The 19,286-nt window shown below is 45.1% G+C and overlaps 1 protein-coding gene across 1 annotated transcript in view; it reads left to right on the forward strand.

Annotated features, from left to right (window-relative positions):
- Nucleotides 1-964: 964 nt before the first annotated feature.
- LOC8041659 (monocarboxylate transporter 10) overlaps nucleotides 965-19,286 on the forward strand; it is a 222,201-nt gene continuing 203,879 nt past the window's right edge. Inside the window, exon 1 of the mRNA XM_042292061.1 lies at nucleotides 965-1,852. Within this exon, the coding sequence (XP_042147995.1) occupies nucleotides 1,156-1,852 (697 nt within the window). The 5' untranslated portion in view covers nucleotides 965-1,155. The remainder of the gene's footprint in view (nucleotides 1,853-19,286) is intronic.

The following is a 19,286-nucleotide window of genomic DNA, read 5'->3' on the forward strand; positions in this document are numbered from 1 at the left end:
CTTCCCACTGATTCCCACAATGCATAACGTGGCATTAGGCCGCGATGAGACTTCGAGTTTTCGAATAAGTCATCTACTTCGTTAGGAGTCCATTAGGTGCCCGTTGATTGTACGACTTCATCGTGGTGTTTTTTGGATGAAAAAAAGAAAGGTGTATTTGTAAGGAATGCAACACTACGATACAAGTTCGCTGGGTTGTTTTCAGATAGCTTTCAAATATTTACTGCTCGTGTTTCTAATGATCTTGAAAAAATGCAGCAGAGTATAAAAGAAACTTGATAGCGGTACGAGCTAGTTTGCCTTCTAAATATAACTTTTTTTTTTGTTTTCGCGATATTTGTAACACTTTACTCATGACGTTGCGCGAGGCAGACGGTCCTGATGGGGTCACGCCTCACCCCGTGGCCTCCACGTGTTTCGAGCCCAAGAGAAAAGAACGGCAGAAAGAAACTACATAAACGTAAAGATAAATAAAATTGAAAAAAAAATATATATATATCAGCGTACACGGGGATGCCCTATTATCCCGATAGGGCAGCCTTTAAAATAAATCGCCGTTTCGTGGAAGCTACGCCGGTAAGCAGCCACCCGCAATAAGTTGGCCTATAAATACCGGCGCCCTTCGAAGTGTTGAGGCGAACGGCCGTGCGGCCTCACGCAGCGGGAGTCGCAACGGCGGCACGAGCGAGCAACAAGAAGAGCGCTAATTTTCCGGAACCTGCGCGCCCTTTCCACGCGGACACACAGACGCCGCAACAACCGCACCACGCGCACCGTTCGGTCCGAAGCGCGCACAAAAAAAGTGGGGGGATCCCCAAAAAGCGCGCGCCCAAAGGGCCCGAACTAGCGCCGTCTCCTCCCTTCCGCACCACAACCACGGCGGGCAAGGAGGAGAGGGGGAGAGACTCGCGAGGGGGTGAGGAGGACAAACCCACGCACGCCGAAAGCACTCACGCGCGCGCGAGCAGCAAGCAGCAGGAGCCGCCGCCGCGTTCGATTCAGTCGGCCCCAGCGGCGCTCAGACAGCGGTAGCGAGCAGCGCGGCGGCTCGGAACCCGACCAGGCGGGCATCGGTAGGACCCCAGGTCGCCACGCCGTACTTGGGCCAGCCCGACACGCTTCCCAGCCGTACCATGCGGGCCGTCGCGTCGCAGCATGCCCGCAGCGCCCCCGGAGACCCAGCCGGAGCTGACGCCCAAGCCGTCCACGTCCACGGCTGACCCTGAACCCACGCCCCGGAGGCAGGAGGATGACGGTGCTGAAAACACCGCGGCGGCCTCCCAGCCAGAGTTGGCATCGGAACCATCCACGTCCACGGCCGAGCCCCGAGCCCAGAGCCGGCAGCAGGATGGGGAGCAGCGTCCCTCCTGGCTGGAGCTGTTTCCTCCTCAGCCGTCCACGTCCACGGCTGGCCAGAAGCTCGGACCTGGCGACATGTGTCCTCCAGGCAAAGAGCGCCCGGGTCGGTCCCAACAGCAGTGCCCGCCTCGTCGGCGCCAGTACCGCTCCAAGTCGGCCGTGTCCAGCGATCCCCGCAGCCCTTACTACATCAGCCAGGGCATCCAGAGCAACGAGGCTGTGCGGCGGTCGCCCAGCATGTCGTGCGTGCTCGACGCGATCCGCAGGGAAGCCCGCGAGGGCGACGTACCCGGGGTGTCCAAGGCGGCTCTGGAGAAGTCCTCCGTGGCCACCATCAGGCAGCACTACTACCCTGAGGGAGGCTGGGGATGGGTCGTCTGCGTATGCGTGCTGCTTGTGCACATCATTACTCACGGACTGCACGGTTCGTTTGGACTGCTCCTGATCGTGGTCAGGGACCAGTTCAAGCCGGAGGTCTTCCCGCTGCCCGCAGGTGAGAGCCATGCAGCATGCATCTCTGGCCAAGCCAAGGGGCGGCAAGTTTGCGTACGCAATCTCGTCAGTAAATCCTTGTTTTGTTTTACGGTTGCTTCTGTCTGTTACCATGTATGCTTTACGCTTGAGAAGTAGATTGTTTGTGAAATGGGACTGCTGACCTCCAGTAGGCCAGTTATCCAGTCAAAGACCCGAAAACCAGCTCTGTTTTACCTTAACTTCGTAATTCAAAAAAGAGGAAACTGCACCCCGGAGACCAATTTTGAGACTGAAGCTTTGCCTCCTCCTTCCCAGGTCCACTCTCCCGGACATCCAATTTGTCCTTAGCAATTAATATGGCTTAATTAGGATTCTGCCCTCGAGCTTTTTTGGGGAAGTCGCGTCATTCAGAGAGGGACAAATTTTTTTAATGTGTAACAGAGAACTGCGTGTATGTTCTTGCCGTATATTGTTTCATCAACGCGTTAAACCCTGCAAATATTATCTGGAAGTTCACACGTCCCACACTCCTGGAGGTACCGTACAACCTATATCCTGAAAGTTTTGCACCTCTTGACTGCATTCGCGTCTTTTTTTTTTTTTTTTTATAGAATTTTATTTTGCGTTTTTCCGCTTAGCCTCGAGAAAAAGTAAGTCCTTGTTCGACACGTAAACACTTCTACAAACAAACAAGAAAAAACAAACAGAAAAAGGGAAAAACAAAAACCGTGACCGAACGCCTCTAATCAATGTCTTCGAAGAAAGCGCTGAAACTGTCCCCCCCCCCCCCCCCCCCCTCCCCTCCCCCCCCGTTTTCGTGTGCCCGGCGTCGATGTGGCTGTACGTCACCCGCGGTTCATTGCCCGAGCTGTGGACCATTTGCCGGCCGCCGATATGTCCGTCCCCTCATCACTGCAGATCCGAGGCTGACGGCCTCAGTCCCTCGACGAGGTTTCGAGTGATGAACGCCCCAACCTATGTCACCGAGGAGGCTTTCGCAATTCACGTGCGTCAGGTCGTTCCCTGGAAACATAGCGTTCAATCTTTCTTCCCTCTAATTAACAAGGAACACAAAAAAAAAAAACTAGCTTTCAGTTTTGGCTTTTTGTCGTACTCTCTAGCCAGATGCTGATTTGTGATTTTTTTTTAAATTAAATATTATCACGATCATACGCTTTATAAGTGGATCGCTACCTGCGATAACAGCATTGGGTCGTCATTAATTACAGTTCGCTGCTCTTCACCGGCAATTACAAGAGGGGCGTGTTCTAAAACTTCGTCAATTCCAATCGGAAGCTTGCACTCTCTTTATATTGCGCGTCCAATCAGACTGTATTTTTATCTCTGCTGTCAGATGGTGTGAACCGCCCAATTAAGACGTAGTCGAAATGAGTGAAGACACTACTGAAAGGTATAATAAGGTAGCAACACAGGAATGGGAAAGCCTTTTGATAGAAACGTCCCGGGCGTACGAAAGCATACTTGGGGTGCAGTTTTAGCTGCATTAGCGCGATTAAAAAGATCAGGGATCAGTCAATGCTTCGCTCGAGAACAGGCTATGACCTCCAGATGCTGCGGTATTCGTTGCCTAATGTTATAAATAGTACGCATAGATTTGGCACAGATTTGATGAGTTTGAGCAGAAAGGATATTCGTTCATTGTTTCTCTAGTGTTCTTTGTGCCTATTCTTGATGGGACGTACGACCTGCAAGAAATGCCCGTGATGTATGCCAGATCTTCTTTTTTTTCTGTTTAATGTTGCGTGTTTTGCTCCTATGTAAGCCTTTGTTTTACGGGTCATTAATAGTTAAAATAGTATATCTTGTTGCTGGTGGGGAGAAGAAACACTGTCAAACGACAACAGTCTGCTTTTTTTTTTCTCCTTTCGCCCTCTCCCCCGGAGAGAAAATAAAGTTGAAGTCGAAGTAATATTCAGAATTCGCAATGCCAGCAACCAAAAAGGAGGCACAGTGGGGAACACAGAAGTTAGAAAGCAAACGTTCAAAATGTTTTCCCACGGGTATATTTATACAATATAAATTTTCGCGCTTTTGTTCAAATATCGACGGCTAAGAATTGTGACAATGACAAAGTCAGTCCATTCCAGTCACAAGTAAGCGCGAGACCTGAAGCGGTTGATATTTTAGTGCTTCTCCTAGCAGATATGAACATTGGAAGAATGGCTGCAGAAAGATGGCTTACTTTCGGAGCTGTCCCAAAACCTTGTGTGAGAAGCGAAATATAAGCGTGCAATTTTCGATTTTGTAATGGAGCTAAACCCAAGTTTGTGTTCATTTTTGTATCTGCACAGAGAAGAGTCATCACGGCTCATAAATCGAACAGCTGCATTTCAAAATGTCTTGAACTTCAGGGTACCGTGTTTCTCAGTATATAAGTCGCATTCTTTTTGTGCATAATTTCTGCCAGTGTGTTTATAACGGTGCAACTTAAGTACATGCTTTCTTAAAAGTATGAATTTTCATTGTACACATTTTCCGCGCGGGTTGTAATATTTGTTTGATTTGTTGGCGAGATAATGGAAACTGGCCTCGCTTGAGTATATATCGCGATCAGAATACACATTCGCGAGCTTATGAATGCCGTTTTTCCGCGCCGAACGTACAAGCATATAAGCACGACTTGTTCAAATGTGTGACTTATATAACAACTTTTTTTTGTGGTAAGCATTTTTTATGGGGGGTGCGACTTATAGACTATAAGATACGGTCATTCAGTTTAAGTGACAGTTTTCTATTTGGGTGGAATGTTTTAGTTTGATCCGGGTTATCGCTGTATATACATCTACTTTTGTTGCCTGTGAATCCACGTGAATGCTACGTTTTTGAGAGTCTAATTGTCGTGACGTGTTGCAGGTTATGGTTTAGATGTATGTTTTCAAGAAGAAGCTGCTAGTAGAAACTAACTTCCGGACATTTATACATATCAGTTGTACACTCTCTATATCTTGATTTAAAATTGCCCATGGGATGAAATCACAATGTAAAAAACGCATGAAAGCCTGTTCAAGTATACAGGCTAATTCGAGGTGCAAGGAGGTTTACCGAACCTTAGAAAAGCAGAAAGCCCTCTCGTGCAGAAATTCTATATATGGCCTAATCAAGACGAAGTAAGATCATATATTGTCATAATATATATATATATATATTATATGTCAATAATGTCATATTATATATATATATATATATATATATATATATATATATATATATATATATATATATATATATATAAACCCTTAGTGAAAAACAGCAACAACGGACGATTTAATCTTCGACGTTTCGGCCGGAGTCCGGCCTTCGTCAGGAAGGCCGGACTCCTTCTTCTCAGTTTTATACCCACGCCTTCGGCCTCCCGCCACCATGCCCGTTATATATATATATATATATATATATGGAAGCTGGATTACCCAATTGGTGATTTGGTCATAATTTGGAACTTCTGTACGTGTTCCTACCGATTGCCACCTCCAGTTTTAGTGCAAGATTCAATGCCATCGCGGTTGAAGAAAGAACATACCATGGAATTAGGAAAACTGGCGGACACCGCGAATGTTTACTTAGCACACAAGTCTTTCCGTCGATGGAGCTTATCTCTGCTTGGTACGGGGGACCTGTGTGCTTCGCGCGGAGCATGTCAGGAGTCTTCGTTTCTCTAGACAGTCGTCACGCTTACATAAACCTAAACTACAAGATAAAAGAACTCGTTTATGAGCCTGGAATTGCTGCGACGTATCAAATACTAACTCCGCGTTATTCATTCGCATACACACAATATGCTGCTTCTATTGTATAAATGGTGTGCGTCTGTTTATAATTCAATTGCGACATTTTTATATCACAATCCTTTAGTGCAGGAATCGGCAACCCATGGCTTGCATGCGGCCACCGGCACGACCCCAAAAAAAAACGTCCCCCCCCCCTGCCGCCCCCTCCCCCGGGCAGCTTCCTCACAGACCCAAGAACCACTCGGAAGTTAGGACCACAGATGGTGTTATTCTCTAGTTACACCAGGGCGCTTATCTGTAATAAGCAAACGACAGTTAACTCAATCGCGATCGGCCGGAGTTACACGACGGCGCAAACTGTCATCGAGCCGCTAATGACAATTGAGTTCAAATGAGCTCCCCTACATCAGTTCAACTGAACGGACTTCCCCAACGGAGGTAAAATTGCGCCTGTCCGCGGGACCGCTGCCGCCGACCATCGTTTGCGAGGCGCTTACTGTTTCGGAATCCAGGAGGAGGCGTCTAGAAAGAATTGCAGCAGCAAAATTTCCGGGAAGGAATAGCTTTAGGCGTCCGAGCAGTCGCTAAAACGACCCCGGCTAGCCGGCAAACCACCAAACGAGGGAAGATGGCGGAGGAACCATCTGTACAAATGGACAAATAACAATGGGTGCACCCATCGTAGCGGGCGGTAGCTTGCATCACATAGCCTAAAATATGCGCAATCTAGCCCTGAATCTGCCTTGGCACTCGTGTAAAAGCCGCTAAGAAACAACAAGGTGTTGAACATATTGCACGATATACTTATAATAAATAAAAGGTGTCTCTCCGAGCAAATTACTTCAACAATCAGACTGATCACGTGGCTCAAGAACTAGTTTCGTTTTAGCTTCAACTGGGTTCTAGAGAGCCGTGTAGTACCATCTCAGTTCATTTCAATCACAGTTGGGGCCGATAACTGTCATAGGCTCAACGAAAGTTCAAAGCGTCCGTGTAACTATAGGTATTAGACAGGAACAAGGAGAGCTTCCAACTGGCATTGTTCGGCTACTTGGGCAGAAGACCTCTTCACTTCCTGCCCCCCCCCCCCCCCCCCCCCCTCCTTCGCGACTTGCCGTCCGGCCCCCTCCGTGTCGGCTTCGTGACGGCTCGGCCCAACGCTGCAAAAGGTTGCCGACCCCTGCTTTAGTGTAATAAATAACAAAATACGGAGAGAAAACTTCTCGTGAATGCAAAGTTCGCTTATGTTACACAAATATAGACTCCGTCTTACCTGACCATACACTACATACAAGAATATACTAACGCTAGCTTCCAACTTTACAACTTGCATTGACTTCACACTCTCAAAAAACTCAAACATATAATTTCCTGCGAAGCAGTTGCAAGAGTCAATCGCTGCAGTTTACTTTGCATAACGTTTCACCATGTTCAAGGCCACAGTGCAAACGTTTCTTCTTTTTTTTTTTTAGGTTTAATCAAGTTTTCAACGTCGTCGTTCGCCGAGCGTCCCCCGTAGATTACAGCGACTGGCCCTTCCAAGTGCATTGAGGGAAAGTAGACACTCCAGATACCTTAGCATGTCGTCACTGACGACAGTTTAAGAGATGCAGGGCGTTTCAAATTCCAAGCACCTTATGTTCGCTTCGCAGCCAGTGAGATTGCGGCGATATACAATATCAGCGTTGAAGAACGAATCACGAAACAGTGAACTCGAACACATCAACTCAAGCCCTGTGTTTCTCAAGCTGTCCGTAACTACAGCATGTAAGCTAGCGCTTTTAGGGCATTTTAGACGGCCCGCAAAATTTGGTTTCTCACCTTGTTGCGCTGGAATTTACTACAGAAATGCAAGCAGGTAGTGGAAATTACAGTGAAAAATGCACGGAAGGAACTTATTTCTTTCAAAAAGAAAAACTACAAAATGCTGTTCTGGGATATCCACGCCGCCACTTTGCAGACCATGCACGCGTTGAGAGAAGTGCTGCCGACAGATGGCGCATGCCGAGTCGAGGGAGCGCCGGCCGATTCTGATTGATAACCTTGGTAGCAGACGATCTCGGTAAAGAACCCGCTCCCTTGACGCGGCGTACGCCATCTGTCGGCAGCACTCCTCTCTACGCGTGCCTCGTCTGCGAACTGGCGGAGTAGATTGCCCAGAATAGGTTTTTTGTTTAATTCTGAATCAGGCGAGCTCATTACTTGATTTTTCCACTCCAAACTTCCACCACCTGCTTGCACCTGTGTAGTAAATTGCAGCGCGATATTTCGAAAAACCGATGTTTGCGGGCTATCTCAGTTGTCATAGAAGCGTTATTTTACATGCTGTATAACTCCTAACAGCGGGACAACACTCATTCTTAACACTTCTATTGTGTTGCTTATGTCCAGGTGAGAAAGAGTAAAATTACCGAGATTTACCAATAACTCAGTCTCGTATCAGGTTGACTCCCCGAAATCTGATTTGCCGCAGAACTATAAGCACGCGAAGGTTACGCTGGTGCCCCGACATAAGTTTTTTCGCGAATATAAATATGTTTCACGATGTCTACCTCCGGACTTTCTTTTGGATTGCTATGCGAGCTAAGCGGGCGGAAAGAGAGGGAGACGTGGAGACGAGATGGGACGTCCGAACGCCGACCTCTAGTTGGAATGATTAGTGGGAAGGCCTAAAGCTAACAGCATTTGTCTCCACGGACCTCCTCGAACGCGTTCGACTGCGAGAGCCAAACGCCGGACGCCTGCGTTCAACTTTCTAACGCGTTTTCCCCCTTTTTTTTTAACGTTGCCAACTTGCGTTGTATAGCAACCTGTAGAAACGTTTAATTGGTCACTTCTATTTATTTATTTATTTATTTGCGCTTTGGCGTTGGAAACGACTCGGCATCCTCAGTCGAAGCGTCTCCTTTATAATTTATCGCGGAGCCATTTACATTAGCGAAGGACTCTCGGCGGTGCTCAGAGAAGGTGCTTGTGGAGGCTGCAGGCCCGAGCGCGCGTCGCTCGGCCATTACCGGCTCTGTTTATTTCGGGGGACCATTCCGCTCGAGCTCTTCCGGTTTTCTGGCGACATTGGCCGGAGTTTCGCCCTGGGAGTGGAGCGCCCGGGTGCCGGGCGACGCGCAAGCTCGATAATCGTCGTCGTAAACGACTCGCTCTATCTTTTCGCAGTGTTATAAGAATGGTTTCTTCTTACGCTCTTCTTTTTCTTGCTAGCTATACTTTTAGTTCAAGCGTTCCAAGTCCAGACACCTACTCTTCTTTTGTCGAGGTAGAAAGTTATGTTGCTACAGACGTTATACAGAAATAACAAGGTAACATTTGCTACTAAAGGCTCTCATAGAAAAGAAGAAAGAGAGAGACACACTATTTGTTAAGCGAATGCTTAGTCTCAGCCTGAGGTTTTATCGCGTATGCGCGTTGAGAAGGGGAAATTGATAAAGAATACCACGATGAACAAGTTATGAGTGCACGAAGAATCAGATTAAGTGTAAAATATATGTCATAGATCTTATCACGATGATCATTAAGCCCCAGTCACACTGCTCGTGCATCATACAAAAGACAAGGTGTTCGCTGCAGACATTGTGACAGAAGCATCTGCGGGCACGTCTCAATAATGTTAGAATCATGTTTGCTTGATGCGTACGCATGCTTCAAACATATCTGCAGACAGTCGTTATATGACCGATGTGACAGAACCGCCAGACAAGGAAGATACACGCCCCAGACAATGCCCGCGTACTCTTTCGTATTAACAATGGGATCTCGTTTTTACACTGATAATATTAACCTAGTAAATGAGTTTAGTGCCATAGGTGTTTGCTAGTCAATAAAACGATGACCAGTACCACAAATATTAGACATTCTATCTATGCTGAAAGCAAGGAACAGAGACCGACGAAGCATACACTGTGGCAAAGTTACTAAAACAAGCCATTTCGGAAACCGCCACCGATCCGTACTCGACCCAACTAATGGCGACAGCAACGCCGCCATTTCCCCCGCAGCGGCCACTCCGGGAGCTGCACGGCTGTTCGTATTGGTCCGGAAGTATTGTATTCCATAGCGTCCAACGTAACTTTTCTATCTTGGATTTAATCTGTCATTTTGGCGCCGAAACATGTGCGGTGTAAGTGGTTTCACCGGGATGGTCAACCCCCGTCTCTCAGGCGGACGCGCCGCGAATTACCACCGAAGTTAGGACGCACCCAGGTCGGGACGCGCTACCTGAAGTCACCGGTGAGACATGGCTGTATAAAAACAGTATTAATTGTGCCGCAAAACCCTGTAAACTAAAATTTTATGCAAACATCACGCTCCTGTCATTTTGTACCAATCTCCCATAAAATTTCCTACAAAAATAGTTTTTTTTTTCGTTGGTTTTTGTACCAATCTCCCATAAAATTTCCTACAAAAATAGTTTTTTTTTTGTTTGTTTTACGCAAAAACATGCTTTCTAAAAGCTTATGGTAATTACAGTAAAGAAGAAAAAAAAAAAGATTGAGCCGCTATCTCGCCACTTCGAGCCTGTAGTTTTCGGTAATCTGGGAACATTCAGTAACTCTAGCAGTAGCCATATAAAGCTACTTTCACATGTTTCAACTCGTCGCTAAAGGGTGACGCTGTTATAGTATTCGGCTCGGTCTCGGTGGACGCTAACGGTCCGGGTTTCCAGAGTGACTTTCCCAACTGAGTGTTTTAGTAAGGTTACACTGTGGTGGGAAATTGAAGATGTTAGGGGAAAATTTACACTTGTTGCAGTTGACGCTTCTTTGATGTGACGCAAACCTGGGGACGTGGAAGGCGCTTTTATTTAAATATAAGTGATCATGCAGGAGCGAACCGTTTGTTCAAATGGCTCTCAAGCGTTTCTTGATTACGATAGTGAAGTCCTGATTGATCCGTTTCGTACGTCGGAAGTAATCGTTCACTGCATGCTCCAGTTACACACTTCATTACACCAAACTCGTCAAATTCAACCATGTCGCGTTCTTTAATCGCAGGCTAAACTCTATTTCATCATAAAATAAGAGGGGAATGAGAAACTACGAGAGCGAGCTCGATGCTTCGAGCGTGACTGCTGTGCACGCGAGCTCGTGAAGGGAAAGCGTCGTCGCTCGGGGGCAGGATGCTCGTGCTTCTACATAACATCACCTGCACTCGCACATGAGGAAACCAAGTATATCAGCTTCGGATTTCAAAACATCAAGCATGAACACTAACGACCTTAATTGTTAAATTCTATGGTATCATTCGGACTCGACATTATATTACTAAATAACAAACATATACGTAACGTTGTAAAATGCTCACATCGTCGCTTTCTGGTTGTTTGTAATTTTATTCCGCATTTTAGAGAATATACCTAATATTGTGTTCATGCGCACATTGTCCTTTATTGTTACTTGTCATTTCTTTCTGTTTTTTGGAGTTGTTCTGCTTGGCGCCGATCTTCCGCCGAGCTGTGTAGAACGGATATTTCTTTCGGCTTCATCATTCGTCGATAATATAAGTAAACGATGTTTATGTAGAAGAAAAAAAAAAGGAATATCGTAATAAAGAGCAGGTAGCAAAAAGATGTTGATTTTAGGAGATTCACGAAGGCGGAGCGTGTTACTTTTTGCGCAAATCGGGCGTCAGCAGCCTGGCCTTTGTTTCTAAACGGTGGCTTCAATAATGCGACCAACGCAGTGGAACATTCCCTGTCATCTGCGTCCAGCAACCATGCCGGTGTTTGATACTATAGTCGAGGAAAGCTTAAGAGATCCAGTGTGTGGCCTTTTATCTTCACGATTCGTATTCTGCGTTCTGATCAGCTTATGGTACAATCACATTGGCTGCGAAGACATAATGAGATGCTGCGGGACTCATCTGACAGGCACGTAGCCAGGGGGGGGGGGGGGGGGCGCCCCCCCCCCCTTGAAATCTTTCATTTTGCTGGAACTTCCTCTCCCCACACGCCCCTCATACAACATTTTGTCATAGGCACCCCCCCCCCCCCTCTTTTCAAAAAAAAAAAATCCTGGCTACGTGCCTGTCATCTGACCATGCGTGGCTTAAGCTTTCGGTGATTGTAATCCTCCTGATTGCAAATATTCTTCTTGCACACTGAATTTCCTTGGTAAGATCTGTGAAGCGCACCATACAAAAAAAACTTCAACGATTTCTTTTTTAAATTGATATTTACGGGCTCCCATACATTTGTTTTAAAAAAGAGGTGTGTACTCCTGTAGTCATATAAAAAAAAATAGTCGGTGGTCGCGGCATTGAGTAAGTTGTTGTTTGTTTTTTATACTTTGATTTGGTTGTTTGGTCGCGTTTCCAGCCGTGCGTCAGACAGAAATTGCGTTTGGCTTGACAGCTGCGCGCGCTGCCTCCTTGGAGATTTGTTGGCGCGTGCAATATGTCACTTGCCGCCTTTTCAATGTGAAATTGGTTGTTATGAGAAAAAAATAAAACTGTGCTTATCGGAATTTCACTTTCTAGATTTTGTGGTATTAAAATGTTCGCCTTTTACATTAAAGCAATTTGCTTATTTGCCACCTGAACTGCTGTATATATATTAAATATTTTAAACTTGAAAGCGTCGCAAATGTAATAATCATTTTTTAGGTCAGACAAAGAAGCAAAGTCTTTCTAATATTACGAGAAGATTTGCCTTATATTCAGGGTTGTAAAAGTTACATTAAAAATGTACCTAAGATACAGTTACAGTGACTAATACAAAAAGATACCTAGGTACTCGCTTAAAAATGCACCTACGTATAGGTACAGTTACTTCAAAGACACTCTCGTTACTTATTTTCTCCAACTTTATCAGTATATGTTGGAAGTAAAGTATTTTATACTAAAGATACACACAAAAACAAGTTCGATAAATGGGCTTTATTGATGTCAATTGCTCATGATCAACTTTGTCGAAGGCTGTATACATATTAAAATATATAGCATCTACCTGACCCCTGTTCAACAAATGGTGCAACGAAGTGTAAAAAGGGGCAAAAGTTTTTTTCAACTTCCAACTTACCGTCCCGTAATAAACCCGTGCTGCGAAGTCATTAATTTTTGATAAAAATAATAAGGTATACGTTTATGAATAACTTTCTCTAATACCTTACAAAATCCACGGAGTAAAGAAACGGGCCGATAATTACTGACAACTGATGAATCGCCCCCCTTCAATATTGGAACGACAACCGCTTCCTTCCACAACGATGTGAACACAACAGCCCGAAGTGACAGGCTGAAAATGTGTTTTAAAATCGGTGCAGAGAAGTCACCACAACCTTTGAGAAGCTCAAAATTTATTTTACCCTAGTAGATGACTTCGATTTAAGGTTTTTGGTACCCTCTCAATTACATTCGTATCTACTTAAAACTCGATAAAACATCCTGACAGTTTCACTCTATGTCAGTAGGTTGAATAATTGGCTGACCAACCCTGTAGCATTGACTAAAATAGTCTGCGAAAACAATTTGTAACCTCTGGTGCGGACGAAAAATACTTAATCTTCCCATCAGAACAATCCTGCAGTGAAATTTCACGATTGTACTGTGCTACAAACTTCCAAACAATTTCGGGGCAGCGCTTCATATTGCGCTCGATATCATCATTATGTAACTGTTTATCGCGCGAGCTAAATTTTTTGGTAAAAGCATAATAAATACTGAATTTAATGTACCAAAAACTAGGGCCTGTATTTTTCTTTTTTTTTAGGTCCATGGATATGATTTTTTTTCTTCTTATTTTGAAGGTACATTTCTAAATTATAAGAAAACCTGTCTGGGTAAATGGAAAGTGGAGAAAGGCATTTTGGAACAAAAATGCTAATAGCGTCTTGCGGAATTGAAGTAAACACCTTTGTTGCGAGATCTGTATCATCTAATTCAAGAACATCGCTCCAGTTATAATTATGACAATAAATCTATACATTTCCAGATGACCTCCTTTGGGGTAGCAGTAAGCAGAGGGTCTGTTCGAGACGTGCAACTTTCTTGGAAGCCATATTTGAACCTTGACATGTGGATGATCACGATACACATCCATTTGTATTAGAGGGATCGAAACACTACTAAATGGTTTGATTGAAATATTTGATAACACTAGGTCAAGAACATTACCCGCGGAGTTTTAGAAACTGTTAAGCTGCTTCAACCGACAAAAATGCAGAAAAGGTACTAGCCCAGCTTATTCATTTTTTGACGTGATGAAATCACCACTTCTTACAACGCCCAATGCCCAATCTATACCAGGAAGGTTCAAATCTCCATATATTGGAACCCTATGCATATCGAAATTTACTCGTTTTTCAAGCGTTTCAAGATGCTCAATAAAAATTTAGATTATCGCATAGCGTCGAAAATACTAGTTTACAATAAGGCAATTAAAGCCACCAACAGTCTTAACATTTACTCATAAGCATAATTAATACGATTTTAGGCTGAACCTTCGATGTGACTCGAGCGAAGAGGGAAGCGCAATTAACACACTGCTACTTATTTTTTGCCCCCGTGCTAATGTGGGCTCTGTCACGGCGGTAGACATTTCGGTTAGATGTAAAGCAATTCGAGTTCGAAATGCCACCGCGCAGCCACGTTTCCGATAAACAAATAACATCAAAGTTAGTAGTAATAAGATTGGACACAAGTTCGTCAGCCTTTGTGCGCAGCTCTCGAACATTTTGATAAAAAATGCTAAGTGCTGTCGCCATTTAGATCTGTTGTCGTCTCGAGGGGATAAGTACGAGCATGGTCAAGCTGGCCAAAGAACTGGCGGAAAAGACTACCTTAACGTCAAACTTCCGGTTTGTTCATGGCATCAAACACGGCCCGCTCACAGGACATATGCGAGGAAAAATAAAAGGGAAATCTAGTTGCCACTTCGGAGCAGACAATAGACCCTTTCCGGAATTCAGTCTGGCCACTTTGATCACTATCATCATCATCTTAAAACGGCATATGTGCTACACTAATGGCCGCCTTCTGTTTACAGATGAAGGAAGAAGTTGAAGATGCTCCTAAGCAGATGATTCGATGCCTTTACATTCTCGACGTTAGCGCGACGTGAAGCAGGAATTGGACGCAAGAGCTGCGTAAGCGTTCATTCCTAACTCGATCCCAGTCAATCTGTTAGTAGCACTCACTCGGCTTTACAGCACCTTGATGTATAGGACTATCAAGGCGTCTATATGGGTTGGCGCTTCGTTCCGACTGGCTGCATTTGTTTTGCCATCGATACTAAAAGAGATTGAAAAATAATTGTTGTGAAGTGCACATTTTCGTTTACCGTTGACCTTTAAGTGACGGTGCCCCATTAAATACTGCAGACCACAGGTTCATTGCCGCCATTAGTATAGTAAAAGATAAACTGCCATTTGAGTCACCAGATGGCACTGAATTCCGGAAAGGGTCTATTGACTTCCCGTCTAGGACTGGCTCGACAAACGCCTGGACATCGGCAAACCGACGAATTCGGTCGAAGTCGAGATACAAAAAGTGTCATTCGTCGCTCGGGCCTACGGTGTGCACCATGTCTGGCTTAGCAGTTCCAGTAGACGTGAGAAATTTGGAACAGCGCACAAAAAAGACGAGGACAACGAGAGTAGAGCACAGGACAAGCGCTGACTATCAACTTAAGTTTGATTAAAAACGGCTCAAACAAGGAAGCACCAAAAAGTCAACCAACGCGGAAACAACCAATGGCGTGTCGCTCACCATGCATCTATAAAATCGATCTCTTTTTTGTGAAGATAAACCGAAAACTGGCTGACGCAGTGCCCCGAGCCAGCTTTTTCGATAGCATGCGCCTCCAGCACCTCTCTTTGCACTTTTGTTCGCCCCCTGCCAATGATTATGGTATCTTTGAAGACGAAGTGACACAGGCAGTCTCCGCAGTGTACTGTACATATAAGTGTCCCCCTGACATGAACCAACTCGCCTGCATCGCCACCTTAAGCAAGTAAACGGCTTGGGGCGTCGTCGAAGCTTGATTTCGGTGAAGCTGTCATTCGTTAAGCTCTCGGGAAGTGATTCATACCCAGCACAAAATCCAGACGGTGGTGGAGCAAGGGCATGTTCTACGAGAGCCCTTAATGTCGAACGTGAAAAGAAAACCAATACAGACTTACTGTAGAATAATTTTATTCGCTATATCAATGGCTTTGCCATTTAGTTTTCACTCTTTTATATCAAGAATGTGATTTCTTCGTAGTTCCTCTAATGGCGTTGGGCAGAGCCGTATCGGATTCAGTTACACAACTGGTAATATTTTTTTCTTCCTGGAATAAGGTGTTTCACGAATTGCTGGCCAAAAGTGTCCTTAGAAAATTAAAACTTGTTGTTGGCCTAGTTGGTTCATGATGCAGTATAGAGGTTTTTTTTTGCGCGACACAGGGGACAATTACAAGCGAGTAGACACGGACAAGCGCAACAGTATAGAGGTTTTTTTTGAGCTTGTCCGTGTCTACTCGCTTGTAATTGTCCCCTGTGTCGCGCAAAAAAAAACCCTCTATACTGTCCTTAGAAACTACGCATCTTTTCCAATCCCTCCCGCCCCCCCCCCCCTTCTCCCCCAAAAAATAAATATCGGTATTGCATTAGTCAGTGCCGAGGGGTCAGTTATTGAGGTACATAATGTTTCTAGTAGTTTAGTGGTCAGTTAGTATTGCATAATTATATGTTTGATTGTTCAAAAATAAACGAACTGTACAAACGAAAAATTTACTGGATGCCATCTAAAAGTAACTAAGTGAGAACATTTTAGAAATACTTGGAGTGCTTAGGAAGCGTCGTGGTAGTGCTGCGCGAACCATGCCGCCTGTGCTACAGGTGCGACGGTGGCGCCGCGAAAATGCGAATAAATAGAAACGGCAGACCACGCGCGGGCGCGACAAAGACGGATGAATTTTTTTTTCAGGACCCATAAAAACGAAGCACGCGCTTCAATGTCTTTAAACAATTGACAGACCTACTGGTCTTTGACCGTTCCCGCAAGTTTCTACATTAAAATACATGTTTGTGTTTACTAATTAGAAACTTAATTATGCCAAGTCAATTAAGAACAAAATTAACTTTAACAATATGCATCTCACTAAAGAGACTTCCTGACGGTGACTAATACTGTATCAATCTCGTTTTTGTGCAATAAGTTGTTTTCCCACGACCATTTTGGACGGCGTCTCGTTAAACACTCTACATTATTAATTGCCAACCAAAGACTGGGGCTCTCGCTTTTTAAATAGTCACGCCTCGTTCATATGGACCCCGTTAATATAGATACCTCGCTATATAGAGACAATATTTTCGGGGACGAATTTATTAAATACGTGAATTTGTTTCTTGTTGTTATGGACGACTCACAGTATGGACGAACTTTTGAACGGGACGGAGATGTCCACGTTAACAAATATATGTTTGTTTGTTGTTTTTTTTTGTTTTTTTTTGTAGATGCGCGCGGTTTCAAGTAGTCTGTTTTGAGAATTTACAAAGGGAAGGGAACATGCGTCCTCTGTCATTTATTCGTGTGTGTAAACAAGGTGGCGGCCGTGCGATACGGTAGTACATATTAGATGCGTAATTCACAGTATGTCGATGTCAAACGTGTATCGCTGCATTGAATTACACTTCGTGACGGGTATTTTGTTATAATCCCAATAAATGACATAATTAAAAAAGGCGGGTTTCTACCGCCATTACAAAATAAATTTGATTAAGCTGCTTATTTCTTTTTTGCCCGAATCCGAAAATTATCCACTTAGCCTTTTTGTTCTCATTGCAAAGCTCCGCAAACAACGTTTTTTCTTTTTTTTTTTTGTTTTGTGCCGGATGATTAATAATTAGCACTAATTGCTATGCTCTCATACCGTTAATAAATACTGTGTCAATTCTAGCTGTTTTCCCCCCGGAAGACCGAAGCACACTTCAAGCGCACTTCTGCACATGTCATTGCTATTATTGCTCGCTCAAGCTGCATCTCCGTTCCCCTTGCGAAAAAAAAAAAAAAAGAACGAGCGAAAGAATGGATTGCGCATCCCCCCTTACAATTCCATGCCCGACAGTGCCTTCTTTACCTTTTCTTCGCCGTTATCGGCGCTGTTTGTTGTACGTAAACGATACTCCCGCTGCGGAGGAAGGAGCTTGATCCTTCATGCGCCCCTTAGCCTCTAACCTATACGTAATCCCAATTCGATAGACATCGCCGTACACTGTTTTGTCTCTTCCCTCTCCCCATTCCATCATGGTGCGACAATACAACTGCCAGGAGTAGCTCCATAGAGTTTACTATCTATCTCCTCGGCAGCTGTTAGTACGAACGATCCATCGTTATGCGACCACCCACGAGATCGGGACCTCTAACCAGAATCTCGGCGTCTCTACTGCCCTCCTGCCGCCTTCCGAAGATAGACTTTACCCTGTCGGAGCTCCTCCGAGGCGTCTGCTGTCGGAAATAACCCGACAGAAACAGCAGCAAACGAAACATAGCCACACTCCGTTTCACTGTGCAATGGACCGCAGAGTGTGCTACGGGTCATCGAAGCCTATATCCAGCGCTGCCAACCTGCCATGTGACCACGCATCCCACTCGTCACTGCGCCCCTCCCGAAAACCACGTGACACTATAGACTTACTTGAAACCAATTACTTCTGAATACAATGTTGTAATCAGTCGATTCTAAACTTATCACAAGAACAATCTGAGTACTCTTGAAGGTGATAATATTGCACCTGACCGTTGCTATCTTTTCCCTCTCCCTTCTAATAGCCCCCTTCGTTTCCTACCAAGAGACCAACCGACCGAGTCCCGACAGAAGTTTGATTTACTAAAATCGGTGCATTCGGAAGATATGTAGTTTAGAGTTCGTTGATTCTAATCTAATAATAGAATTAATGAATTAGGCCCACCGCTTGAAACCGGAATAAAAATGTGTCGTTTTGAAAATCTGAAGGAATCGCAAAGTTCGCGCTTACATATTTGTGTAACGGCCAGTTAGCTTCTTTCAATTGGCTTCGATGGCGTTCGTATAGCGTCCTTTGCAGTCCATCGTATGGTAAAACAAAGCATAACAATTTTTTTTTTTTTTTCGCAAGGAGCAACGGGACGCGGAGCAGTGCGCTCGCAGTCCGACATCGACAGTGGTCAGCGCGTGAGTCGAGATCGCGCGCGCGCCTGGCGACGACACGTCGGCGGTCCAATCCGCGGTGAGGAAAGGGCTGCGGCTACCGGACGGCGCGCTCGACTGCGCGCCGCGCTCTTGGATGCGAGTCACGTCGCACCGGCCGACGTGCCGCTAACAGCGACCAACGATTTATAATCGGCGGCGGAGGGACCGTCAAAGAGGCGCGTCACCCGGTCCTCGGGGGAACTGGAACAGCGGCCACGTCTTGAGGAAACCTTTTTGTTGTTCTTGTCTGGCTTTCGTTCTTTGTTGTTTTTTTTTATGGGTGTTTTACGGGGATTGCGTCGTTGTAGGCTCTCAGGTAGCCGCCTTCTTTCTAGCACCCGCAGGTGAGGTGCATTTTCGTGGTGTTGTTGTCTCTTTCGGGAGCAACGGGCATCTTGCTGCTAGTATGTTGTTTGCCTGTGCATATTTTTAAGGTCACGTTGGCTGATAAAACAATGAATAATATGATGAATAAACCGATGAATATTGTCACCAATGACAGACAATGAGGCAGAGAACACGGAATGAGCTAAAGATTTAATGG

The sequence above is a fragment of the Ixodes scapularis genome, unplaced genomic scaffold, assembly GCF_016920785.2.
Source record: "Ixodes scapularis isolate PalLabHiFi unplaced genomic scaffold, ASM1692078v2 PGA_scaffold2__306_contigs__length_199485367, whole genome shotgun sequence".
Classification (NCBI taxonomy): Eukaryota; Metazoa; Arthropoda; class Arachnida; order Ixodida; family Ixodidae; genus Ixodes; species Ixodes scapularis.